The following is a 26,315-nucleotide window of genomic DNA, read 5'->3' as shown; positions in this document are numbered from 1 at the left end:
GCCTCAGTTATTTCCTATGTTCCTCATGTCACCTAGTAGGAACTGCTTTGCCTGAGGTCCGTCTTTCCCACTGACCCCTCAGCTCTAAAAAGTGGAACTTGAGCTGGGCGCCTGGGTGGCTCAGTTGGTTGAGCATCTGACTTCTGCTCAGGTCATGATCTCATGATTTGTGAGTTTGAGCCCCACATCAGGCTCACTGCTGTCAGCACAGAGCCTACTTTGGATCCTCTGTCCGCCCCCCTCTCTGCCCCTCCCCCACTCATATTCTCTCTCTCTCTCTCTCTCTCTCTCTCTCAAATAAATATTTAAGGGGCACCTGGGTGGCTCAGTCGGTTAAGCATCCAACTTTGGCTCAGGTCATGATCTCGCAATTTGTGGGTTTGAGCCCCGCGTTGGGCTCTGTGTTGACAGCTCAGAGCCTGGAGCCTGCTTCAGATTCTGTGTCTCCCTCTCTCTCTGCTTCTGTCTCTCTCTCTCTCTCTCAAAAATAAATAAATATTAAAAAAATAAATATTAAAAAAAAAGTGGGACTTGAGCTTTGTCTGTGGCTTTCCAGCTCTTGCTTGAAGGACTGTTTTGAATGAGGCAGGGGTATGGATGAGGTAACCCTCACCCCCACTCTTGGGCTGGGGGCAGCTCCAGCATTCAGTCTGGGCTCCGTGCTCCCAGAGTCTATTCTTGTTCTTGCCTTTGTGCCTCTGCTTAGTGCTCCTTGTTGCTCTCAGGGATTTATGTTGGGTAGGTCAGGGGTTAGAGACGTGGGAAACAGAGCCCACATCCCTGGAACCTTTCCTGTAGATCTGTCCTGTACTTGAAGCATAATGTTAGGTGGCCTGGGTTCACCCATCAGCTCTGCCGCTTAGCTGTGTAATTTTGTCAAGATCCTAAACCTCTCTGCGCCAATGTCCTCTTCTGTAATATGGGGAAAGTGGCAGGACCTGGTGTGGTTATGGTGATTAAGAGAGTTAATACATATATAGTACTCAGAACAAGGCATGACAGACATGCCATATAAACGTTTACTATTACCTGAAATATTACTCCTAATATTACCCTGTGAGGTAAGCACTATCATTCCCATTTTACAGGTGAGGAAACAGAATAGGTTCAGAGAGGTTAAATGATTACCCCGGGGTCACACAGAAAATAAGTGGCACTGCCAGGACTGAAACTCAGGTGAAACTCCAGAGCCTAAAGGCCCTTCCATTGTTCCACAAAAGCAGTAGGGCGTTCCTGTGCAGGATCCTAAACGTATCTGAGCCTCTGCTTTCTTTTCAGTTAGGGGGCGGGTGGGTGGAGTAGCAGAGTCTGTCCCACCAGCCTCCACTGGGGGAGGGGCTGGGGGCACGTTGGGAGCCCTGCAGAGGCGCCCACGCCCACCCAACTGCGGGCCCCGACCACCCCCAGATGGCCTACCAGGTGGTGGTGAAGAGCGCAGCCCTGGGCGCCCTGGAGTCGACGCTGGAGGAGCGGCAGAGCAGGTGAGGCGCCGCCAGGGCGAGGGGGACCGCGCCCATCTCTGGGTGGCTCGGGGCCATCTCTGCCCGGGGACGGGGTGACCCTGCGTGTCTCCAGCACGGCCCGAGGGCTTTCCCCACGTATTGGGCTCTGCGGCCCCGAACGGCAGGCCTGAGTGGAAGACGTGATTGGAGACTTGGCTTTGCTCCCTGCCTGACCGCGTGACATGGGCAAGTCCGTCCGCCTCTGAGACCCGCTCCCACTGGGCGACGACGGAGAGTCTCTCCCTTACCCCCTCCTCCAGGCTGGCGGCTCTGGAGGCCCGCGTGGCGCAGCTGCAGGAGGCGCGGGCGCAGCAGACCCGGCACCTGGACGCGCAGCGGGCGCTGAACGTTGCGCAGCGGGCGGCGTACGAGGCGCTCCGCGCGCAAGCCGGGCTCCAGGAGGCGGCCCTGCGTAGGCACGAGGAGGAGGCACGTGACCTGCTGGAGTGGCTCGTGCAGCGCAAGGCGCGCGCTGCCGCCGAGCGCAACCTGCGCAATGAGCGCCACGAGAGGTGAGCGCGCCGGGCCCCGCCCCTCGGAGACTCGAGCGCCGTGCTCCTTTGGGGGCGGGCACGGTCCGAGCTTCACTGCCCCGCCTCGTGGCGCGTCAGGGCGGGATCCGGCTCTCGGGACGCTTTTCTCCCCCCAGGGCCAAGCAGGCGCGGATGTCCCTGGAGCTAAAGAAGGCTGCCAAGCGGACAGTGAGCATCAGCGAGTAAGAGTCGGGGTGCGCCAGGTCCTGCCCGCCGAGGGTTTGCAGCCCGTTCTTCCCCGCGTGCTCTAAAGCGCTTTCTCTGACTTCTGCCTGCAATTCTACCCTGTCCCCCACGTGTCCGCAAGAGGCTCCCACCTAGACTGAGCGCACAGGACACGTGCAGACTCGTGTGGTCAGAGGAGCCCAAAGGCCTGCCCGCCACACGTGTGCCCGCACAGACTGCTCTTCACAGTGGGGCGCCGGGGCGGGGCGGGGGGCGGGTGAGGGAGGAGCTGGTCCCTTGGCCTTACTGAGTTTCACCCCCTCTCCCAGGAGTCCAAACACTGTAGGTGATGGGATCAGAGAGATGGCTGAGACTGTGACCCTGACTGCTGAGCCCCTATCCCTGGAGACTGAGGCTGGTGAGAAGTGGAAGAGGCCCTTCAGGTGAGGACTGTCTCAGAGCTCTGAGCCGGGCCCCACTCTGGAGTCTCCTCTAGGGCCTTGGGGCCAGCTCTTGGGCTGAGAGGGGCTTGGGGAGACGCCGCAGTACAGGTCACACCTCCCAGGACAGGTCTGACCTCCAGTGCTTGGAGTCTCTTGGGATCATTGCGGCCTTAGGGACTCCAGCGCCTCTTTCTCTCCTTCTCAGGACTAGAGCTCTGGGGGTGGGGTGTCACCAGGAGGGAGCCTGTGGGGAAGGCCCAGGACTCAGCTGTCACAGGCGTGTGTGTAGGCATAGGTGTACAAGCACACGTACTCACATGGACGTGAGAGCACGTGTGTACACACCTGGGGGAGCATATCGGAGTACGTGTGAACATGTGAGCATGTATAGGTGTGAGCTCACGTGGACTGCTGAAGCCCACAGATTGGGGCTTCAGTCTGTGAGGGCCCCTCCCCTCAGTCTCTCCCATTTGTCTCTCCATTTATCTGTCATTGAAACTGCCTTCCCCCCATCCTTGCTCCATTCCCCAGCCTGAAGGCTTCTCTTTCAGCCCTTCCTTGCAGATCACTGTTGTCCATGCCTGGGGGCAGTGAAAGAACTTTGGGGAGGAGCTTGAAATGCTGGTCCTGAAAGTTCTTGGCAGCCTTTGTGGGCCAAGTCATCCCAGGACACACCCTCTTCTGGGCATTATTTTTAATGTTTATTTGTTTTTAATTTTAGAGAGAGAGAGGGTACGAGCAGGGGAGGGGCAAAGAGAGAGAAGGAACCAGAGGATCAAAAGCAGGCTCTGTGTTGACAGCAGTGAGTCCCTGTGGGGCTCGAACTCACAAACTGTGAGATCATGACCTGAGGCGAAGTCAGATGCTCAACGGAGTGAGCCACCCAGGCGCCCCTCTTGTGGGCATTTTTGAGGTCACTCAGCAAGCTTAGGTTTTACCACCCCTGGTAACTCCAGCCTTGTGGTATCCCAGCCTCAGGGTACCTTCACCCTTTCCCCCGTAGGCCCCAGCTCAGCCTGCCCAGAGCTTTTTGTGGGGGGGCATTTGGGTGGTGAGGCAGTTCTTACCATCATGGTGGAAACTTTGGGAGACTTCATTGCCACATCCCTCCCTGCCTCCACCTTCCTGGGACTGCTCCGGGTCATCGTATTCTCCTGGTCTCGGAGGAGCCAAGTCTTGTCCCAGGCTCAAGTGGCTGTGAGCCTCAGGGTCCCCAGCAGAGTGCAGGGATGAATGGTTGCTGTCTGCACACTCACTGGCCAGTCCCTTAGCATATCTCTTTCGATTCTACCCCAGGTCTGCCTCCGCCACCTCCTTGACGCTCTCCCGCTGTGTGGATGTGGTGAAGGGGCTTCTGGAGTAAGTGTGTGTGTGTGTGTGTGAAGGGGTTGGGCCCCTTAGAGGCCTGTGTCAGGCTTCTGGTGTCCAGGCTTGGTCTGTGTATGTGCCTCAATCTGTCTGTCCATGTGTTGTCCAGCTGTCTGTGTGAGTCTCTGCTGCCTCTCCCTGAGCTCATTCCAGGCCCTGCCTGGCTGTCCTCCACGCTTTGTCCCTCATCCATGGTCCATGGACCAAGGTCTGCAGTCTGAGCCTGGATGGGAACTATCACTCAGGAAAAGGCTCAGATGTGTCAGGACTTGTTCTGAGTTCCAGAGCCAAGTGGTAGCAAGGCTAAGACTGAAACCCCAGCCCTGAGGTTCCTCTGCATCCATCAACTCTACTCTCTGCCCTTCTCATCTCCACACTGACCCCTGGGGTCAGAGACTGCGTTGGGAACAAGCTCGCTGCACCTCTGGGCCATGTTTTGCCACCATTCGTGTTTGCTTCCTATTGCTGTTGCCTCAGGAGTATGAGGCTCCCGTGTCAGAAGGCCTTGCCAAATGCCTTCCTGACACCTGCCCCCCACCCAGTTTCAAGAAGAGGAGAGGCCACTCTGTTGGAGGAGCTCCTGAACAGCGATACCAGAGCATCCCTGTGTGCGTGGCCGTCCAGCCTCCTACCCAGGTTCAGGATGTGCTGGTAAGGGAGGAGCTGGGCCACATGCACGGGGTGCTGACATGGAGAGTGTAGGTTCCAGGGGTCATCCAGGGAGGCCAGGGAAGCAAGGCTGGGCACCTCACCAGGAGCACAAGCTTTCTTCCCCCAGCCTGTAGTAGAAGTCTCTCAGCATTTTATAATGGGGCATGGACTGGAGAGGGAGAGCAGGAGGCCAGGCAGGGAAGTATGAGGATGTGTAGCGGGAGGCTGCTGCAGGGCTGATGAGACCCGATGTGTGCATGTGTGTGTGTGAGAGGGACCCTGTGAGCCTGTGCCAAGAGGTACGTATGGTGAGGACCAGGGCCACCACTGTCTCTTTTTCCCATAGAATGCCCACCTCTCCGAGGTCAATGCTGTTTGTTTTGGCCCCAATAGCAGCCTCCTGGCCACTGGAGGGGCTGACCGCTTCATCCATCTCTGGAACGTTGTGGGAGGTGAGGGTTCCTCCCCGGTGGGCCAACCTAGTGCTTTCTCTCCAGACCCCACCCTCAACTTGCTCCTTGGTGGGCAAAGGTCTTCGATCTGTTTGTGTTTCCTCACATGTAACATTCTTTTTTATTTTTATTTAAAAAAAAATTTTTTTTTCAACGTTTATTTATTTTTGGGACAGAGAGAGACAGAGCATGAACGGGGAAGGGGCAGAGAGAGAGGGAGACACAGAATCGGAAACAGGCTCCAGGCTCTGAGCCATCAGCCCAGAGCCTGATGCGGGGCTCAAACTCACGGACCGTGAGATCGTGACCTGGCTGAAGTCGGACGCTTAACCGACTGCGCCACCCAGGTGCCCCAACACATGTAACATTCTTAAGAGCAGTGGCCAAATGGCCCCTTGGCAAGAGTTCTGGGCCAAGCCTCCCAGCTCTTGGGGTCCAGGCCTGCAGGATGGGGAGGGCTGAGCTCAGATGGTCCGTATTTGGGGAGGTGGGGGTCCCTTATCCTTAGGTCCTGTAGGGGCCCTTGAGGAGCCGGTCCCTGGGGTCCACCAGTGGCCTCTTCTGGTATCACTTGAGCTCTTAGAACTCAGGAGATGAGTGTTGGCTGTTTATCCTGTGCTTGTAGAGGCGGGTGTGTTGAGGAGTCACAGTTAGCTCCTGGAGACTTCCTAGAGAAAGTCTTGGCCCTGGCTTGCTGTGTGACCTAGGGACAGTCCCTTGTCTGTGGTCCTCTGTAGCCCTGCTGTTCCCTGGAGCCCCCTGCTGGTAATTTGGGGGAGGTGCAGTCTCCAGCCCAGGTCCCCAGAGTTTTGTTTTCTAACTTGGGAGAGACTGATCGTCCCAGCTCCTTCTTTTCATGAGGTTAGTGACCCCACTTCACCTGTCCTTTCCCCGGTCCCCCCAGGTCGTCTGGAGGCCAACCAGACCCTTGAAGGAGCTGGTGGCAGCATCACCAGCGTGGACTTTGACCCTTCGGTGAGGGACCTTTGCCTCAGTGGCATGGAATGCCTGTTGTGTGTGCCCCCTGCCCATCTCCACACTGAGCAGGTGGGGGCTCTGGGACATAAGGGAACATCATGGATGTCCCAGAACCAGTCCTGGCTGCTACACAAATCTTCCCTGGGCCTGGAAGCTACCCTGCCTGCCTGGGTGACCTGGGCTGTGGGAAGCTCTGAGGCTATCTGGCTTGAGGGATTTTGCTTCTGTCAGGGCCCAAGTTCAGGGCCTTTCCCTTCCCCTTCCATCTCTCCAGGGCTCCCAGATACTGGCAGCTACTTACAATCAGGCTGCCCAGCTCTGGAAGGTGGGGGAGGCACAGTCCAAGGTAAGGCGTGACTGAGGAAGCAACCTGGGGCTCAGGGGTCATACCTTGGACCCCGGGGGAGGTGTTATGGAGTCTTGGCCATCCCCTTGATCCATACCTGGGATATGGGGGCAGGAGACACTGTCTGGACACACAGACAAGGTGACGGCTGCCAAATTCAAGCTAACAAGGCACCAGGCGGTGACTGGGAGCCGAGACCGGACAGTGAAGGAGTGGGACCTCGGCCGCGCCTACTGTGAGGTCCAGCCCTTTCCTCTCCCTCCCTACCTGCTGGCACCCCCAGGCCGGGTCAAGAATACTTCAGCCTGTTCTCTGGGAGTGGCTCCAAGATTCACGGGCATTTGGGGTGAAACCTCCCAAGGCCTGTCCTTCTCTATCCCCCATCAGTGCTTTTATTTCTGCCTGGTTTCTTGGTGACTTCAGGCTTTGGGCTGGGAAGCAGAGGATCTGGGTTCTAATTTGGGGAGGATACTACCTCTCTGGGGCTTCTGGGCTTCCAACAACCCTTTTCTGAGGTAGGGCTCTAATCCTTGGTCCCCAGGCTCCAGGACCATCAATGTCCTTTCGTACTGTAATGATGTGGTGTGTGGGGACCATGTAATCATTAGTGGCCACAATGACCAGAAGATCCGGTTCTGGGACAGCAGGTGATGGGCATGGGCTGTGGGTGGTCGAGGCATGGGACAGGCATCTTGTGTTCTCTTTCCTCTCTTTGGACATGGAGCCATGGAGGCTGTGGTGGCTTGTCTGTGCTGGGTTTGGCCCCTTGGAAGCTCCACTGCCCCTGGGGACCTGTGCCACCGTTTTAGTGGCTCTTGGTCCGACTGCTGGACTCTGCCTGGGCCTTGCCAACCAAGCCCCCTTTCCACTTAGTTACCGCTTTTTAATCAAAGGGAACAAAAGTTTTCGTTGTTTTTTAAATCTGAGAGCTCAACACTGGGCTTGGATGGTTTATAAAAGCCAGTGCTGGAGCCAGTGCCAGGCATGCCTGAAGCTCCTCCTTCCTGGTGTATGGTGATTGCCGCGTGAACCCCCTTGCTCTCTTTCACACAATTAAAGGCAACTCTCATGGTTTTCCCTCCAGCACTTATTTTAGTGACCCAGGGGTTTCGAGGCCTCCAGCTTTGAGTCAAAGGCTGCCTAAGATTTTGTTGGAGAGGCTGGCTGCAGTGGGAGAAGGGAGATTAGTCAGTGTCAGCCCTGGCCCCAGTGATATGACAACGGGGCACTTCTGGACTCTGTTAACCTGCAAGGAGTGGCCCGGGTGGGCTGCTTCTTATCCATGCTTTTGTCTTTGCTCCTTAGGGGCCCCTGCTGCACCCAGGTCATCCCTGTGCAGGGTCGGGTCACCTCTCTGAACCTCAGCCATGACCAGTTGCATCTGCTTAGCTGTTCCCGAGATAACACACTCAAGGTCATTGACCTTCGTGTCAGCAATATCCGCCAAGTGTTCAGGTACCTGCCTCGTGCCCACTGACACTGTGGCTTTGGCTGGGGCAGCTGGGTCTCTCAGCCCTTGTTAAGGGTCCTTCTGGACCTGTCAGCGGGGGACCCATCCTGGAGGCCCTTCTGGACCAGGGCCCGCTGAGGTGCCCAAGCCCTTGATGGACAGAGGAAGCTCTTGAAGCTCCTGGCCAAGGGCAGGGATTGGCAGCCACATTCGTTCTGACCCCTATCTTGTCTGTCTTCAGGGCTGATGGCTTCAAGTGCGGTTCTGACTGGACCAAAGCCGTGTTCAGGTATGTCTGTGAGAGCACATGCCTGTGCCAGAGTGTGCCCCATCTGATCACGTCTGTCGGTGTCTGCATCATCACCTCTGATCATCTCTTGCTTGTTCTGCTGTGGCCACTGCAGTCCAGATAGAAGCTACGCACTGGCAGGTTCCTGGGATGGAACCCTTTACGTCTGGGATGTGGACACTGGGAAGCTGGAGGGCAGTCTCCGGGGATCCCACTGGTGAGCATAGCTACCACCTGCCCAGGGCCAGTGCCATCCTGGCCCCACTGCTGCTAAGCCAGTAACAGGTTCTGACGTGTTTGGGACCCTGGAGGCCCTAGTCCTTGTCTCACACCTTCCACCCCCCAGAGCCCTTCTTGTTCACAAGGTGCTTTCTCATGTGCACGTGGGTCCATCTTCACCACAGCCCCGTGAGCCCACTTTATAGGTGAGGCAGTAGGCTCAGAGGGAGCCTCAAGCTGCCGGCATCCCATAACGAGGAGCGGAGCCCAGCCTGCAGGCCTGGCTCCTGATGCCTCCCTGAAGCCCGCCTTCCCTCTCCTCCCCTCCCCTCTCCTCAGCACTGCTGTCAATGCTGTGGCCTGGTGCTACTCTGGGAGCCACGTGGTGAGCGTGGACCAGGCCAGGAAGGTTGTGCTCTGGCACTAGTGCCATGACTCCTGCCTGGGCTGGAGGTCTAGTCGAAAGCCCGAAGCCAGAGGACAGCTTCCCACTGCTCGCAGGGCTCCAGAACCAGTGGGGGTGGGGATAGGGTGGAGGTGGCGGTGGCCTTAGGGCATTTAGTGGTGAATAAGGCCTGGCAGGACCTGGCCTGTCTGTTGAAGAACAAAGTGTGTGTGGGGGGGTGGGGGTGGGGGGGAGAGGCGGGTTAGTTTTGTTTGTTTGTTTGAAATCTCTGCTTCTTTCGCTGACAAAAGTGAAAAAAAATTGCATCTAAACTGGTGTCTGCTTGCCTTTTTGCAGCATTCAGGTAGCAGAGAGATCTTTGGGCTGGTGGCTCCAGGACACCTGTGCTTGGCTCCCTTTCCTCCTCCTGCACAGAGCTGGGGCAGAGCCAGTCTGGCCTCAGTGCTGTTCATGTCTGAGGAGAAGGCATGAAGAAAGGCTCAGAGGCGACAAAGGGCAGTGGCTCTTGGAGCCATGGAAATTTCACCCTTGGTCCAGGCTGGTCCAGAGGCCAAGCCAATACCTTGGGTCCTCCTGCTTCAGGAGGGTAGACTGAGCTGTGGAGGGGCCATGGGAGTTTGAGGAAGGGAGCAGGGGAAGCAGCCCAGAGGGGCTCTGGTGGAAAGGGTTCTAATAAACTAGAGAGTGAGGTCAGGTACTTAGTACACCAGGCCTGCCTTTAGATGGAGGCGTGTTCTTGCTCCAGAGGCAGAACCTTGAGTGAAAGGGAAATAGCCTGAGTATGTCTGTGTCTTGGGGAGGGCCCCCATGGGCTGGGCCTGGGTTGGGGCTTGTTGGCATGACAAGCCTCTGTGGTACTCAGCAGACCCGACAGGGCAGAGCCTGCACACCCCAGTTCCTTTGTCAACTTCAGGTATGGAGGAGTCATCAGCAGGACAGCCATTGCCAGTCACAAGGCAGTCACAGGAAGAGACCTTCGTCCCTGAGTGATGGAGCCTTACTTTTGGGATTCTGCCCATCTGAGATTCAAAGGCTTCAATCCAGAATTATCGGTTTTCTCCTTTATCACTGTAGAAAGTCTCCCTTGGGGGGCCTTTGCCATTTCCAGAATTTGGAAACCATTCCCAGGATGAACAGCAGATTGCTGAGAACCTGAACTCCACAGCCAGGCTGTCTGGGTTTGAATCTCAGCCCACTATTTAGTAGAGTGGTTTTGAGCAGGTTCCTTAATAACTTTGTGCCTTAGTTTCCTCCTCTGTGAAATGGTACGCACCTCAGAGGTTGTTAGAAAGACTCAATGTGTTGGTATCTGTGAAGCTCCTGGCACGTGCCAAAGGCTGAGTGTTGATTGAATACCCAGTCTACACTCTGCTGACTCTCAGCTCACTCACTGCTCTTGGCCCAGCTGTCCCCTGAGCTCTGGGTGACATACCCACCTGCCTCCTGGACATCTCTCCCCCTGACATAAGTGTCTCTTCCCCTCACATCCCACATCCTCTGGCACCAAGGCCTGGAGCCTCTAACCTGGCTGCAATGCAGGCCACCTTCTCCTAGTCTCATCTCTCCTCCCAGAACCCTCTTTGCCAAGGCCGGAGTGACTTTCTAAGATGGCATGCTCACAGGTACAACCCTCTAAAGTTCCCAGGCTGCCTGCAGAGAAGCTTGACATTAAATTCAAAGACCTTAGGAGCCAGCCCGTCGACCTCAGCTGCATCTTCATTTCCTTGCTACTCTGTTTTGCACATGGACTTTCCCTCTGCCCAGAATGTTCTTCCCTCCCACCCCAGTTCCAATTTGTCTTTCGGATCTTCTCACTGAGAGCCTTTGCTCATTTACCAGGCTGGCCAGGGGACTCCTCCATTCTTGTGTTCATTGGTGTCTCCTTCCCTCGGGAGCTCTTGGAAGATGCCAGCATGGGAACAGAGTATTCCTTGAGATTAGGCCTGGCACAGAGAGGGTCTGAGAAGTGTCTATTAAATGGCTAAACTCTCTTACTCAAGGACTCAGTAAATTTAACAGTTGACGCTGGGAGTGTAGTATTATTCCAGCCTGACTCCTGAAGGCCTGACACTCTTCCCATCCTGTCCCAGCCCTCTTGTCCTGGCTTCTAGTGGCCACCAGGAGTCACCAGCTGCTTACTGTCTGCCAGGCCATTCTCCAGTCTCCTGGGATTCATGGCTGGAAAGACCAGTGCCTCCAGTAACCACCATTACTTACGTGCTCATGTGTCAGGCACAGTGCTCTGCACTTTTCATGCAGTAGTTTATTCCTCCCAACCTCCTGGTGGGGTATCTCTCATACGTGATAAAATTGACAGGTATTATGTGAGGTCATACAGCTGGCACAGCTGGATTGTGACATGAAAGTAACATTTTGAGAGTCTGGGCTTCCATTTATGCAAGATCAGGGCATCTTCCCCCTGCTCCCCAGTGCCCGAGGGGTATGTGCTCTGTCCCCACCATTGGTGGGGGATTCTAGCTTTGTGTATCCTAAATCCCTCCCTGCATCCTCTCTTCTGTTTTCCATCTGGGCCCTGGCCACCTACGCCTGAGTCTGGAGGGTCAGTGTCCCTTGAAGTGAGGGACATGCAGCCCCCAAAAGTGAAGTGAACTTGAATCCTGGGAGGCCGTTACTGGCTACACCATTTGGGGGCTGGTACCTCACAGGACTGCAGTGAAGGCTACTTAGATAATCCAGAAAAGGTGCTCAGAGATGACTTAACTCCACTCTAGGGCCAGCAACCCCTCTGCTCCCCGTAAACCTTTCCTTCTTTGTGGGGCCACTCTGATAGCACCCTTGGAGTGCTCACCTCAGGGAGCACATGTGTACCACAGCTTACTTGGAATGCTTCTGGAGGAGCCAGTCTGGAAGGCCAGCCACAGGCCAAGGAGGTGGGCGTAGCTGGCAAAGACCGAGCAGGGGAAGAGCTCAGAGGAGAGTGGTTGGGAAGGTTGTACCTCCATCTAGTCTTTGAAGTCTCTGGTGGGGATAGAATCCAGGGGCTAAAAACCTCTCTAGGCCTTTAGTATCCTCCAGCTCTCCAGTCTGCATACCTTGCAGGTTTTCAGTACTTGGGCTGCATGCCTGAGTTGGGGTCTCTAAACTGGAATACCCTTTCTCTTGCTGTGCACATGGATTGAGGCCCAGAGAGGAGCCAGGGTCTTGTGCAGGGTCATAGCAGAGCTGGGGTAAGGACTCAGCTGATTCCTCTTTTCTGAAAATTACCCTCAGGTTCTGCAGAGAGGAGCTGGCCTGGTCTTCAGATACCCAGTTCTAGGTTCTGCTCCGAGTGGTCTTTCTGAAAGACCTTGAGCAAATCGCGGTGTCTTCCAGGGGAAGGATTTTCCCCATCTGTGAGACTTCCTGCCCCACAGCTCTGGGCCTCACAAAAGATGTCACAGCTCATCCCCGGGCGGGGGGGGGGGGGGTTCTGTAAGCCTGCCCTGTCCAATCTCAGGCCTCGGTGAGCCTGAGACTAGACAGCAGCTCCTGCTGCCTCTCGGTCATCTCCCTGGAAGACACACCTCAGCTGGAGTCTGCTGTTCCTGACTCTCCCCTACCAGATGTGAGCCCCCTTGGTGACAGAGATGAGATCAGAGTCACTTATGTCTCCAGTAGACAGAACAAGACCTGGGGTGGTCAGTTTGCTGACTGGACAAATAGGAATTGAACAGAGGTGGTCTTGGCCCTTAGAAAGTTTTCTGGAAGAATCTTGGTGGCACCAGGTATGGACCCACCTGTGAGAGTTGGCATACCATGTCTGGGTACAGGCTTGTTCCCTTTCTCTGGACACACATTTGTCAAAAATATTTTCATTTTATCTGCTCAGTATTTTTGTTGATCCTCCTGGATCTTAAGAAGCAGTTTGTATTGCCTTCTCATTCCTACTTTACAGATGAGGAAAGCAAGGACTAGAGAGGTGAAGAGATGAGCCTAAGGCCACAGCTAATCGAGGTGGCCAGGGACCTGAATATGGGCATTCTGACCAGGATCTCCCTATGCCCCTCACAGGACCAAGGGCGTGACGAGAACAAGAAGGCTGCTTAGGTGTTTAGCACACAGTGTGGAAAGGGTGTGAACCCTATTTGTGGGTCCATCTGTTTTTTCAGGATTACACTCCGGGAAAATATTCCCAGACTAGAGAGCTCTCAGAAACAGACATGAGAGAAGTACTTCATTTGTTGTTTTGGCCAACGGGACCAGGGGAAAATGGTCCAGGAACAGGATGCTCTTTGGCATTCACAGGGTTCTTGGATCAACAGTGACAGAGCAAACAGGGAGAGTCTAGGAGGAAACTTAATTCTGGTTGTGTCAGGTTGCAGGATTTCAGGACAAATTACAATTCTCCCCCTTCTAAACTAAAATTTCTAGAACTTGGCTGTGGTTTTGTCATAAAAACCTCTTTGTAATGAGCAAAATAAACGCAAAGATTCCAAGCAGCTAGATTTTGTTGTAAAGCTACTCAGTTTAGTTAATCAGGCAGTAATTGGCTCCATAACTGAGGGCTGTGGCTGGACCCCGGGCAGCAAGGGAATAGTGCAGCCCAGGATGTGATTACAGCCCAGAGGAGGGTTTGCTTTCTCTCAGTGGACAGTCCAATGGCTTGAATTTTCTTTTTAGTTTCTGGCCATCCTGAGAAGTCTGTGTGCTCGGTTCTCAAATACTGTGACCTTTTTGTTTGGTGTTTTCATTGTGTCTAGAAACTGAACTCATCTAGCAAGAAGTGTTGGATAAGCCCTTAGAAATCATTCCACTCCTTTCAAAGCTGGGGATGCAGCGGCCCAGAGGGAAAGGTCACCCATCAAGTGGTAGCAGGGCTAAAGCCAGCTGACATCCTCCCACTTGCATATCTGTCTGGTTTATGGGTGTGGGCTAGGGTCGAAGGTCAGAGAGGAAAGGGTTCCAGGTGATATGCGGTGAATCTATGGCTTCATTGCTTTACAGATAGTTCCTCTGATGACGGAGGCCAAAATTTAGCTGTGATGCTGGGGTGGGGCAATTAGCTTAACTCTGCCCCCTTATCACAGACTAAGCCCCTGCTGCCAATAGCAATCTCAAATGTGAACACCTTTCATTAGCAGGGGAAGGCAGAAGATGGAAAGGGTATTGAATGTGGTATTTAATACCTACCTACGTGCACCTACCTTCCCTTGACAACCTTGTTGACTATGAAGCTGGAAGAAAGGAGCTCAGCTGTAGATCACTAAAGGTGGGGGAGGTGATGGCGAGGAATATTGGTGTTTGGTGGTGACCACCTGTGCTACAGACTTGAGGTATCCTTCTTGGATCCACAGTGTTATCCTCAAGTTTCCATGAGGATGTTGAGGCTCAGTTCCTACAGTTGTCAAGTGAGAGCCAGGACTGAACTGAGACCTTCTGACTCCACAGTCGATGCTGTTGTCTCTTATGCTGCTGGTGGGAGTGTTAACAGACACAATCATTTTGGAGGCCAATTTGGCAAAACCTAACAAAACTAAATGTCCATATAGCTTTTTTACTTTCAAATTCCATATTTGGGAATTTACCCAATATTTTTACTGGAACAAATTTATAAAGAATCATGTACAAATATGGTAATTTCAAGTTTCTAACAGCAAATGGATGGATACAACCTAAACGTCCATCACTATAGGAGGCTTAAAATTGTGATATATCCAAACCATGGAGAATATAGCCTTCAAAAAGAATGAGGTAAACCTACTAAATATATAACCCCACATATGTAAAAAGGTAATGTGTACATGTATGAGTTTTATGTACAGAAAATGTCTGGAAGAATACATATTGCATGTGCCCAGCCCTGGGAAGAGGAGAGCTGTGGGGCCCCTCCCCAAACACACTGAGCCTTGGTCCTCGGTGTGGCTGGCTGGCAGCCAGAGGGACTTAGCCTTTAACTGGGAATTCACTTCCCTCTCTATCTGTTTTATGGTTTAAAAAAGGAGGGCCTAGGGATATCTTTATAAAAAAGCATTGTCTATTTGGAAGGTCTATTTACCTAAATCTTTTTATAAGGAAACTTAGAAAACTTAATTCCATTTTTTTTTATTATTCAACATTTTATACATAATAAATACAAACTTTTTACAGCCACTGTAAAGAAAGCACATCTGCACAGAGGCACTCCCTCCAAGCCTGGCCCTGTGCACTGTGATGCTTGATTACATGTCCTGGAGGGAAGGGTTCTTTTTAAAAAGGAGGCATATTTTTACAACTTTGTTTTTTTAAAATAAAATTAGCAGCTCTTCCAAAAAATATTTTAAAATATAACAAAAGATTTCAAATAACTCTCTGAGAATGTGGAAAATCCAGATTCAAGGACAATTTGGCTAGCTAAAGAGAGAATACAAGACTGGGTAGCGAGAACTGCCTGATTTAAGCACTTGGAAGATTTTGTAAAGTGCTTTGAAGATTTTTAACATGTCAGAGAACTTTAAAATCTTAAAAAACCACCCTTTTAATTTCTTTTTTAAACTTAAGAATAAGTTTGATAAACACAAAAAGACCTCAAATAGATCAACAGGTTAAGAAATGCAAAAAACGAAACAAAAACCCCAAATTACGGAGAAGACTCGTCGCTGGGTACTGTCACTGAAGTGATCAAATGACTAACTGAAGATTTCTTCAGCTACAACCTGACTTTTGGTCAAAAATCCCATGGGGACATTTGGCGAGCATTTCAAGTTTTAAAGATTCTTAGGAGGGATGGAGTTTTCAAAGCATAATACAACTTTTAGATCAAATTCTGCAAATCTGATTTCTTAAACAAAAACAAAAACAAACCAACTGGCAAAATCCCTTCGTCCCTAGGTTCGGCACTCCCTATCTTCCACAGGAGGTGGAGAGCCGACAGAGCCCTACCCTGGGCCACCTGCCACCGTGAGCTTGCTAGCCTGCGGAGAAAGCTACTCTTGGCTCTCCTTGCGACACGGAGAACTTGTCTTTTCCTTATCAGTTTGCACTTGTGCAGGGTGTGCAACCCTTTAGTCCTTTTCCATGAGAAGCTGGTTTCCATGAGCCACAGGTTGTTCCTCCTAAGGAAATATGTCAGGTCAGTGGGACCTGGGAAGCTGCACTTTCGTGGGGGGTGGCCACCGGTCTAGAGCAGCCACAGGCTGGCTGTCAGGACTCATGCACTGGTTTGGGAATAAAATGACGCGAGGGGCCTCCCCAGCAGAGAAGCTCAACAAGGCAAGTATGTGTCCCCAATTTACCTAGACACTCAGATTCTAAAGGTACTGGTCAGAAGAATATATGCTGCAAAAATTAAGATGAAAAATACCCAAATACAAAAAGAACATTAAATCGGCTCATTTCAGATCTGGAAGTTCCATTTCTGCTTCAGCCGCAGCCTCCTTTCTATTAAGTCTATGTGATGGACAAGATTTGGCTATTAGTTCAGCCCCTCCATATTAGCTCCACTAATACTAAATGAATGCCATAAATATTAATACAAAGGACACTGTTACTGTTTTAAATCTGTTAGTTGTGGAAGAGATGTGCATTAATGAAATTGGCGATAAACTCAGGGCAGTCCACTTTTTTCCAATAAGGTTTCACTTTTCTCGGTCTGGGGACTAACTGTAGGGAGGAGCCAGCCTCTCCTGAAATCCCTCCTTCTAATTCCTTACGTAGCCAACATGATCTGATTAAACTCAATCAGACGAGCAAAAGCCACTTGAAGAAAGATGAGGATCTTTGCCACATCCTTGTGGCCACAGTAATATACTGTACGAGTGCACATGATCAGTTTCTCTGTGACCGTGCCCTGAGTGAGTCCTGGTCTTGAGTCTCATATAAAAATGGACCACTGTTAGGCATGAGGGCTGTCCTCCTCTGCTTCTAGGGCCCGCTAGGATTTGTGCTATGGTAGGAGAGATGACATAGAAAATGACAACAAAAAAAGGCACAAAATATTCAAAACGTGGGAGGAGTCCACCAGGCCACCCGGTCACATAATCCTCCTTGTTTTTGCTCCGTTCAAGAGTCATCATCATGCAAAGGTGCCTAAAAAACAAGAGTGGCCAAACGCCAAGCCTGGCCTTGATTGTAGCAGTAATGGATGGGCAAACCCATCATCACACCAGTGTGATTTCCACATCCTCAATCTTCTCTGCTGGCCTTCGGTGGTTCTGTGTAGGTGGAGGGGGAGCTGCCCGGACCTGAGCAAGGAACAAATACATGGATTGTTAGCTCCCTGATTCAGTGCTTGAAGCATCCAGACCCCAACCAGTCATTTATCCACAGACATGGGTACCCCAGGGGTCTCACAAATGATCTTAACATGAAAGCGTGTGCTTCCAATGTAATTCTATTTCCCACACCAAGGAGTTAACTGTTCTGATGAAATGTGGAACCCACAAATCAGGGTCTTGCCTAGGCTTCGTGGGCACAAGAGTCACTGTAGCTCCAAAAGGCTCATCCAAAGCAAAGGCCTGGAGGCGGAACCCAGAGAGAGCAATGCTTGGGGAACTGAAAACCTTTTGGCCTGTCTTGGAAGGAAAGCTGCAAGAGATAAGACTGGAGATGTAGCTTGGGATGAAGTCATGAAGAGCCTCATTAAGCCACGCTAAGGAAATCTGAGCTTTACTCTGTAGGCAAAGAGGAATCTTTGGTGGAATTTTAAACAGCAGGAGCAGATATGTGAAAGGATGACTAGGATAATAGTTTGGAGAAAAGAGTGGAGGGCAAGAGTGGGCAATAGTGTAGGTAAGAAGACAATTTAGGAGGCTCTTGTAGTCATGTGAATGAGAGTTGATGTCAGCCTGACCTAGGAATTGGTGGGGGGGGGCATGGGAGGAGTGGGGCAGGGAGGAGAGAAGTGGGAGTATTTGATAGAGGTCTCCAAGATACATGTGGCAGGAATTGGTGATGACTTTGTGGGAGGCAGGGCTAGAAAGCTATCAAGAGTGAGGTCAGAGCAGTGGTAGAATGGGGGTTCCACTCACCAAGCAAGGCAATATGGAAGGAGTGTGTCTGGCAAGGTGGATAATTAACTCGTTGCCGAGTTTTGGGGCTTTGGTACATATACAGTGAAATGTCCACAAGGCTGAAGCTCAGGGAAGAGACTGGATTGGCAGTTATGAGACTAGGGGTTGTCAGTAAATAAATGGTTATCAAAACCATGGGAGTAGATGAGATTGTACGGGGAGAATGAGAGTGAATTTAATGACTTCAGGAGAAGCAACCCATGGACAGAACCCTGAGAAGCATCAGCAGAGATGGGCTGAAGCAGAGAAGCCCATACAGGTCAATGAAAAGGAAGGGCCAGAAAGTAGAGAGCAAACCAGGAAAGGGCAGTGGAACAAACTGGCTCACTTCTCATTCTCACTCTTATCCACCAGTCTATGTCACCATCTTGCTTGAACAAATGCTCCAGTCTTGCTTGAACCACTGCTCCAGTCTCCTAATGGCTCCCATGTCCCTTCTGCCACCTTCCATTCACTCTCACTTAGAAGCCACAGCAATGTTTCAAAATGGAAAACCAGTCACATCACTGTCTACTTACAACTTTGCAATGGCTAAGAACCAAGTCCTTAACAAGGCACTCAGTACACATCTGCTGAATTAGCCAAAGGAAGTGAGTGGTTCAAGGAATGGTGTCAAATGCTGATAAGCAAGTCAAGGAAAATAAATGTACTGGATGAGTGTGGGAAAGTTATGACCTTGGAAGGGCTGTTTCACAGTGAGGTGGTGGGGTAGAGTGAGGGATGAGTAGAGGTGATTATTTGTAAGAGATTCTCCTTGAGAATAGAAGCTCTTAAACCTCAAAAGGACATGAAGTATATCTCATTTCATCTCTGTGTTCCTCACAGAGAGAAATATAAGCTTGGAAAATAATTTATCAATAAATGTTTGCTGGAAAAAAACTGCTTGTTTCACACTTAGACCACTTTAATGCTTGCTATAATTTAAATACACCTTTCATAGCTATCTCACCATAGCTCAGTAAAAAAAACTACCAGTCTAGACTAGACCTTCCAAGATGTGTTGAGTTTTTAAAAAATATTTATCTTGAGAGAGAGAAAGAGAGAGCACTCGAGCAGGGGAAGAGGCAGAAAGAGAGGGAGAGAGAATGCCAAGTAGGCTCTGCGTGATGCTTAACTGACTGAGCCGCCCAGGTGCCCCTGCATGTATTTTTACAGACTTCATTTTCAAGAGCTCTTTTTATCTTCCCAAACTCATATGATCCTTGCGAGAGGGAATCAGCATAACACAGAGGCCACAGGGAAACATTAACTGCTAACTTTCAATTTGGAAGAACTGCATTCTATAACAGGTAAGATAAGAGACTTACGGGTCGCAGTTTGCCATATGAGGTCTCAGGAGTATGCCTTGGTGCCTGTGAGCATCCCGGCGATTCGGTATGGAAGCTGTTTTCTAAGGGAGGGAATCAAGCAGCTCGTTTTATTTGTGTTGTTGGGCAATAAAAATGCTAATAACAAATCTGTTTGCTCTTCAGGTAAACATGTGGATTTCTGAATAAAAATGTATTTAGATCCATGCCCAGGAAAACCCTTACCATTTGCTGAGGGAGAGCGTGGGAAGTACTGGGAGCTCCTCTTATCGGGGCTGGGGTAAGGGCTGCTGGGAGGCTGGTCATACAGCGGCAGTGGAGGCAGGGAGCCTGGTGGCTTGGGGGAAGGAGAGATCTGCCACAAAGGAAAGAGGTTACAAAGTGCTCACCTCAGGAAGCTTGAGAGGCAAGTTGGCTTCCCTAATTCAGACATGTTACTTTTCTCTGCAGCTAAGTTATGACTATCAACAATTTTGGTCAGCCTCATCAGAAGCACATGAACTTAGAATAACCACCACAAATCCCAATTTTGTGATGCATTTAACTTTTTCTCCTCAGAGAGCTCATTATACTACTGATTTTAGTCAAACCATTCTCTAGAGTTCTACTGAAAACACACTAAATCAGTCAATGCAATAAATCTAGTGAAGAAAAAAAAGGGGACAAATTCTATTTTTTTGTGTTAAGAAAATAATTGGCTGTTTTCGACTTCCCCGAATTTTGTAAATGTCAGACTAAGTGTTCACAATACCACACACACAAGATGGGGAGACATGTTCCTTATGGTCCTGGGCCTGCCAGACCTGCTATGACAGATCTGAATTAGGGTTTCCCGTAAAGGCAAGTTTTGCTATGATCAGCGGAGCCTAGAGCCATATGAGTATAATGGGGCTCTGCCATTAGTCCTCTGAAATGGACTGGCAGGCAGGCTCTGACAGTGGTGGATAGAAAGCAGTATTTTTACTATATAAACTAACTGCAGAGACAATAAATTCCCTCTCTGGTTTCTTTCTCTCTACCAAACCACTTTTTTGTATGTCACATACAACTTATCATTTTGGTTAACTGATTCAGAGAAAAGAAAGTGGGCAAATGGAGGTGTTATATGGCCATTACCCAAGAGCCAGGTTGATGAGTCTCTGCTTTTCCAAACCCAATTTTTTGCATAAACGTGGCAACCGAGGACTGGAGTGGGGAGGTGGGGCTGAGATTGCAGCCTGTGTTTACATGGGTCAGCCACCTCTTGGGAGTCATTTTCTTTAACCACCTTTTAATTCAGCTTTCTCCCCTCTCATGTACCTGAATCTCTCTCATCCATGGAGTGTCACCATTTTCTGAGGCTGAAAGTTCTTCCACTAGCACCGATGGGAAGACTCCAATCCGCCCACTGAATTCCCCTTCCCAGAAGCCATCGTCATCCTGGTTTTCTTTGTTCAGGATTCGGATGATTGCCCCCTCAGGAAAGGATAACTCATCATCTGTTTGGCCCTCATAGTCATAAAGTGCTTTCACGAAACAGACTAGGTAGGAAGAGGGAGAAAATGCAGTAAGAACATGGACAGCCAGGTTCCTTTTGCAACCACCCCTATGCTCACGTGGCAACTAAAAGAGGATCATACAGAGTAAGAGTAATTTTTTTTACTCACTGAAGATCAACTTCAGGGTTCTACCCTACAGGATAAATGTGACCAAATTATGGAAAATATATCATAGAATAGGAATAAAGATATGCTTTTTAACCTATGGAAGGCTGACTCCAGGGCAATACCGTTTAGGCCAAAATGTGACCAAATAAAGAGTGCCTTGTTTCAGTCTTTACCACTGGCATCTCCGTTGAGGCTGCCTGAAACGAGCTCGGCCTCCGTGGAATTGCTGGATGTGTGTGACCGACTGTCCAAAGCAGCCAAGGACTGCAGCATGCTCAGTAGACTGTTCGAGGTGGGAAACTGTAGGTACTTTTCTGGCACATAACCCACTTGGCCAACTTTATTTCGAGCCTGAGTAAAAGACATGTGACAAAATAGGTTTGCACACACAATCTGGACAGGGCAAAACAAGAACCAAAACAAACTCCTAAAATGTCACAAGAAGGGGCGATATGAGCAAAGGAATATACCTTTACCCAGTCTTCCATATCTCCATCTTCAATCACTTCTAACACCTCATGTTCCTCAATGGTCAACTCATCTGGTTGAGAAGCCTGCAATGTAGGATGGTCATGGACAAAATTAAAAAGGTTAGATAAAGAGCAGATGTGCGCTGATCATAACAAAAACGGGATCAAAATATTGAAATGATTTTGAAAAACATACCAAACATAAAAATTTAAGTCTTGTAAAACTATCGTAATGAGGTGAAGTTTTACTAAAAAATTAAACAAAATAAAGCCACAGCAAAAACTGGAGAAACGGAATCCTCAAGAGACAATCAGGTGCAGTGAACATAGCACTCTGCTGGAAGCAGGGGACCAGGGTTCCAGCTCCAGCTTGTTTCTATTGGTTATTCAACTTCTTGATGCCTCCATTTCTTCAAAATGACAATCCTGCCATTCTGGGGAGGATGAGGGAGTCAATGTGGGATGAATAAGCTGAGAACCATGATGATCTGTGAAGCACAGGCACAGGAGCAAGCGCTGAATTAGAACGGCACCCGAGGGCTACCATGGAGGCGCAGGCCGTGAAAATGCAGAGAACTATGTACATGGATTGGATGACAGCTTGAGCAGCGCCTAGAACTGATCTGGAATCACTGTGCGATAAACAATGGCCAGGAGAATTAGAGTTGCAGGAAAGAAAATGGCTGAGATCGTCCACAATTTGGATTTATTATGCTCTAACTTAACTGTGGAGAATGGCCTGATCCACTTAGATGCTTTTGTACAGGCTGCTAACTGTGATGGTTTTATGGTCTCTGACGCAGGAGTTCAATAGTGCTGGCCACCCAGATACTGCTCCCGAGACTGCAGAATCTGAGCGCAACCTCTAAGGGGCTCAGCAGAGAGGCTGGAGAGAAACCGTGTGGCTTTGTTTCCTAAAGAGACTTGCCTGTCACATGTAACAGGGCGGGGCCTGCTAGCATCTTCTGGTTCTCTGGTGAGCAGTCTTAAAAGCATTCCCCAAGTCCCAAGATTAGTAACAACTATATAACCAAACTGTAAGACCCTACAGTTTTTCAAATCTCACAATCTCAATGTGTAAAGTATCTCCAGGTTACACAAGCAAAAAGTAAGGCAAGAAAATGGGTCACATTACTAAGCCTCCTTTCCCATTTTGTGTACATTATAATACTTTATTAAACCCAGATTCTGGATGTTGCCATAGCTGCTTGAGATGTTAAAGTAGTATTGAAAATGGCTGACCAGTCACATAAATACTCCAGGACCAGAATTTTAAGTAAATTACCTCTGATCTCAAAACATGAGGATAAAAGCCTCATTGATTCATGATAGCTTTTCCAGTGGGATTTCTTCACTAATCCAAAAACACACTATGCTTTGACTATGCCAGGAAAAGGCACCCATATAACAAAAACATTTTCCTTAATTCCAGGGTAAGACTTCAAAAGTAACAACACAACCTGACTTCAGTGTGTGTGAGAACCAAAGCAGGAAGGATAAGAACACCTTTAAGTATACCGCTGCCCTTGTAAAAAAGTCAGGGAGGTCCATGCAAGTTGTTCAGTGCTGTTATAGAATATCAGCAGACACCAACCCCAAACAGTAATCAATGCTTCCATTTGACAAGGTCACGTCCTCTGCATGGCAACTCAAGACTCTACAGAGTTTGGTCACCATGGTTTCTCAAAGCTTTGGCCCCATACACTATTGCCTCTTCTCTGAACACACCATGTTATTCCTTGCCTCTATGCTTTTACCAGACTGTTTCTTTTTTCCAGCAGGCCCTGCTCTCTCTTTCCCATCTGGCAAACAGATTTAGATTACTGTGGATTCAAGTCCAGTTTCAGTCTGTTTCTAAGGGCAAGTATCCATAAGATCTCTCTGAGCATCAGTTTTCTTTTCTATTCCTATTAGAATGTAAGCTCCATGAAGGCAGAGATTTTTGTCTGTAATTGACCAATGCCATGTCCTCAAGCTTAGAAAAGAACAGGACGGTACACAGAAGGTACTCAATTAATATTTGTTGATTTAATGGGTTTGTTGATAATATCTTCCATATTGAGTTATTAAAGAGATTAGAAAAACATAAATATGGTACCAGGCATACAGTGTTTAACAAATGGTAGCTATTAGAATTACTCATGATATGATGCCCAGCTCATATGTTTTTCCAGACCACTCCCAAGGAGCTGGTTGCTTCTTCCTTCTTTTGTTGTAAAGCTTTGCACATCTCTGTAATGAGAACTACCATGGCACTCTACTTAGTTATTTGCCCTTGTAGGGTTCCCACTAGAATGACTTATGCAGGGAATGTAATTCTTCTCATTTATCCCAACTGAAGTCAGCAAGTGGTCAGGAAATGTTTTTTAAATAAACACGTGGTCTCACACTGCCCCCTGAAATCCTAATATCCAGGGACGACCAGAACTGTAGAAGCGGCCAAGTCCTCCATTCCCACCACTACCTCTCTAAATTTCCTATTTTCTTTGAAAACAGTATACTTTTTTCTGATTATAAAAATAATACATGTTCACTGTAGAAAAGCTGGAAATATGCATAACTGAAATCTTAAGGTACACGAGCATTTTATTCTTCTGGCATAACATATCATTTCTTCTTACATAAAAAAACTTTTATGTAACTTTTTACTGTTACATTATATGAATGGTTAATTTATTTAACAATCCCTTGTTGGATTGCCAACTTTCAGCTATTATAAAAATAGTACTATGATGAAAGAACATTTTGTGTCCAAAATCATTTTCTATACTGTGATCATTTCCTTAGGATCTATGCTAGTAGGGTCAAAAGTTATGAGCATTTATTTATTTTTGAGAGAGAGAGAAGGAGAGAGAGTGCATAAGCAGGGGAGGGGAGGAGGGGGGGGGAGAGGGAGAGGGAGAGGGAGAGAGAGAGAGAGAGAGAGAGAGAGAGAGAATCCGAACTAGGCTCCAGACTGAGCTGTCAGCACAGAGCCTGACACGGGGCTCGAATTCATGAACCATGAGATCATGACCTGAGCCAAAGTTAGATGCTTAACTGACTGAGCCACCCAGGTGCCCCAAAAGTTATGAGCATTTTTAATCTAATCCTTAAATATAATGTTTCTTTGTCCTCACTAGATTAATCCAGGCCTGCTTTGCTGGTCTGGACTATGGGAATCACCATTAGGCTTACAGTTCATTTCTATTCTAATCTATCCCATATAGCATCTATACCACGACCAGGGTTTACCTTCTTAAAAGCCCAATCTGATTTTAGGACATCCAGAGGTCCCTACCAGCCAGGATAAAGGTCATACTTTAGTCTGGTCTCCAAGGCCCTTTACTCTCTGACAGCAAACATCTTTATTTCCAGCTGCTCTAATCCCCACACTTGATGCTCACCCACCACCGAATGTAACATTTCCTGAACATCCCATACTCTCATCAAACTGTGTCTCTTATCTTTTATTCTTTTTGCTTAGAAGGTTCTTTCCCTTCTCACCGTTATCTAGTAAGATCTTACTCATGACCTAACTGAAATGCCACCTCATCTATGGAATTGCTTCCAACTATCACAGGAAAAATTAGCCGTTTTAACCCCTACTATAAATGTTTTCATACGTACTCTACTTTTCAGCTTAATATTTATTCCCCCCAGACTATCCATCTGGGGAGGGAGCAGGAATTGTGTCCACTAATTCTTGCATCCCTGAAACATATCACATACTGGGCACTGAGTGACTGTTCAGTGATTAAATGATTAAACAGATTTTTATAGTCCAGTTTACTATAGAGACATGCCTGGCATATGTCAATAGAGGGGATGTTGGATGGATGTGAGCTATTTATAATCACTCAGACACTCGGGACCCTCTCCATTAAGGGACCTTAAATTTTAATTCTGGAACTTCAAAGTAAATATCATACTGACACGTGAGATGGGAAAACATTCCCAACCCTACTTGTATAATACTCTAGAACACCTTTCTAAGTATCTCAGCAGAAGATTTGAAATTTTCAAAAGATTATCAAAATAGTTTATTTTGAAAAAGAACTCCAGCCCTTTTAGGAAAGAGGAAGTATTCTTTTTTTTTTTTTTTAAAGTTTATTTATTTTGAGAGAGAGAGAGACTGAGAGTATGTGTACACAAGTTGGGTAAATGAGAAGTCAGTTATATATTTAGGTGGTCAGGGAAGACTTGAGGATAGGCTCTATTTGAGCTGAGCCTCAGTGAAGGGCAGTACGCAGCCAACCAAGATTTGGGGAAAGATGTTCTAGGTGGAGGGAGCAGTGAGTGCAAAGTTGTCAAGTCAGGAAGGAGCATGGTGCCACAGTGGCTAATGTGTGGTGACTGGGCTGGGTAGGGAAATGGTCTGACGTCAAGTTAGGGAGACTGTCAGGGGCCAGATCAATCTGAACACTATAGACTCTAGTGAAAAGTCTGTTTTTCTATGTGTGATGGAAAGCTTTTAAGAGGTTTTTAGACAGAGGAATAAAATAACCTCCTTTATGTGTTAAAGATAATTCTGACTGAAAAGTGGACAATGGACTTTTGGGAGGGAGGCAAGTATGCAGAAGGCTACCAATTATGTTTTTTTTTCTTTTACAGTAACTGAAGCAATGGCCTAGACCAAGATGGTGAAAGGCGAATGGGCTCAGGGTATGTTTTGGAGGTAGCATCAAGAGGGTTGGTCAATGGACTGATGAGGGGAGTGAAACTCAATTTATTTTGTGTGAGTAAAAAGTTTACGTGAAAGCAGGGCAGGGGTGAGAGAGACTAAAAACTATTATACCAAATCAAGTTTGGAAATTCTGGCATCTTTTTATCCAGGTCCCTACTTACTATGGAAATGAGAGGTGGTCATATTAAGATTAGGAAAGGTAAAGTTTAACAAAACTGCTTTGTAAAACAATTTTCTTTTAATATCAAGTTTGAGCATCATCCTAATGGAGGGTCTGTGCCAAAGCAGGCAACTGATAATAAGGGTAACTGATAATATTTACTGAAAATTTACTAGATGCCAGGCACTATGCTAAATACTTTGCTATAAAGTGTTATTTCTAATCTTCAAACTAGCCCTATATATTACCTCCATAATAAGAGATAAGAAAACTGAGG

The 26,315-nt window shown here is 48.8% G+C and overlaps 2 protein-coding genes across 15 annotated transcripts in view; one reads left to right on the top strand and one right to left on the bottom strand.

The window, feature by feature from the left end:
* ATG16L2 (autophagy related 16 like 2) overlaps positions 1–26,315 on the top strand; it is a 34,225-nt gene that overhangs the window by 5,742 nt on the left and 2,168 nt on the right. For 3 of the 13 annotated variants that reach the window (XM_047072458.1, XM_047072459.1, XM_047072464.1), the window contains 15 exons: positions 1,408–1,481; positions 1,763–2,014; positions 2,152–2,217; positions 2,530–2,643; positions 3,940–4,002; positions 4,554–4,662; positions 5,009–5,114; positions 6,019–6,089; positions 6,367–6,438; positions 6,553–6,673; positions 6,980–7,085; positions 7,744–7,893; positions 8,130–8,177; positions 8,293–8,394; positions 9,139–15,581. In XM_047072458.1, the coding sequence (XP_046928414.1) occupies positions 1,408–1,481; positions 1,763–2,014; positions 2,152–2,217; positions 2,530–2,643; positions 3,940–4,002; positions 4,554–4,662; positions 5,009–5,114; positions 6,019–6,089; positions 6,367–6,438; positions 6,553–6,673; positions 6,980–7,085; positions 7,744–7,893; positions 8,130–8,177; positions 8,293–8,394; positions 9,139–9,397 (1,713 nt within the window). In that variant the 3' untranslated portion in view covers positions 9,398–15,581. The other 10 variants (XR_006960747.1, XR_006960748.1, XR_006960749.1 and 7 more) reach the window with 9 other exon arrangements.
* Positions 14,829–26,315, bottom strand: part of FCHSD2 (FCH and double SH3 domains 2) — a 310,129-nt gene continuing 298,642 nt past the window's right edge. For both annotated transcript variants that reach the window (XM_047072457.1, XM_047072456.1), the window contains 6 exons: positions 21,213–21,296; positions 20,916–21,093; positions 20,396–20,616; positions 19,322–19,451; positions 19,097–19,179; positions 14,829–16,961 (listed from right to left, as the gene is read on the bottom strand). In XM_047072457.1, coding sequence (XP_046928413.1) covers positions 16,878–16,961; positions 19,097–19,179; positions 19,322–19,451; positions 20,396–20,616; positions 20,916–21,093; positions 21,213–21,296 — 780 coding nt within the window. In that variant the 3' untranslated portion in view covers positions 14,829–16,877. The remainder of the gene's footprint in view (positions 16,962–19,096; positions 19,180–19,321; positions 19,452–20,395; positions 20,617–20,915; positions 21,094–21,212; positions 21,297–26,315) is intronic.

The sequence above is a fragment of the Lynx rufus genome, unplaced genomic scaffold, assembly GCF_022079265.1.
Source record: "Lynx rufus isolate CCGP_SWC_20201006 ecotype Redwood Valley unplaced genomic scaffold, mLynRuf1.p SCAF_9, whole genome shotgun sequence".
NCBI lineage: Eukaryota > Metazoa > Chordata > Mammalia > Carnivora > Felidae > Lynx > Lynx rufus.
The sequence above is the reverse complement of the archived record's forward strand: the minus strand, read 5'-3'. Positions and strand labels throughout refer to the sequence as shown.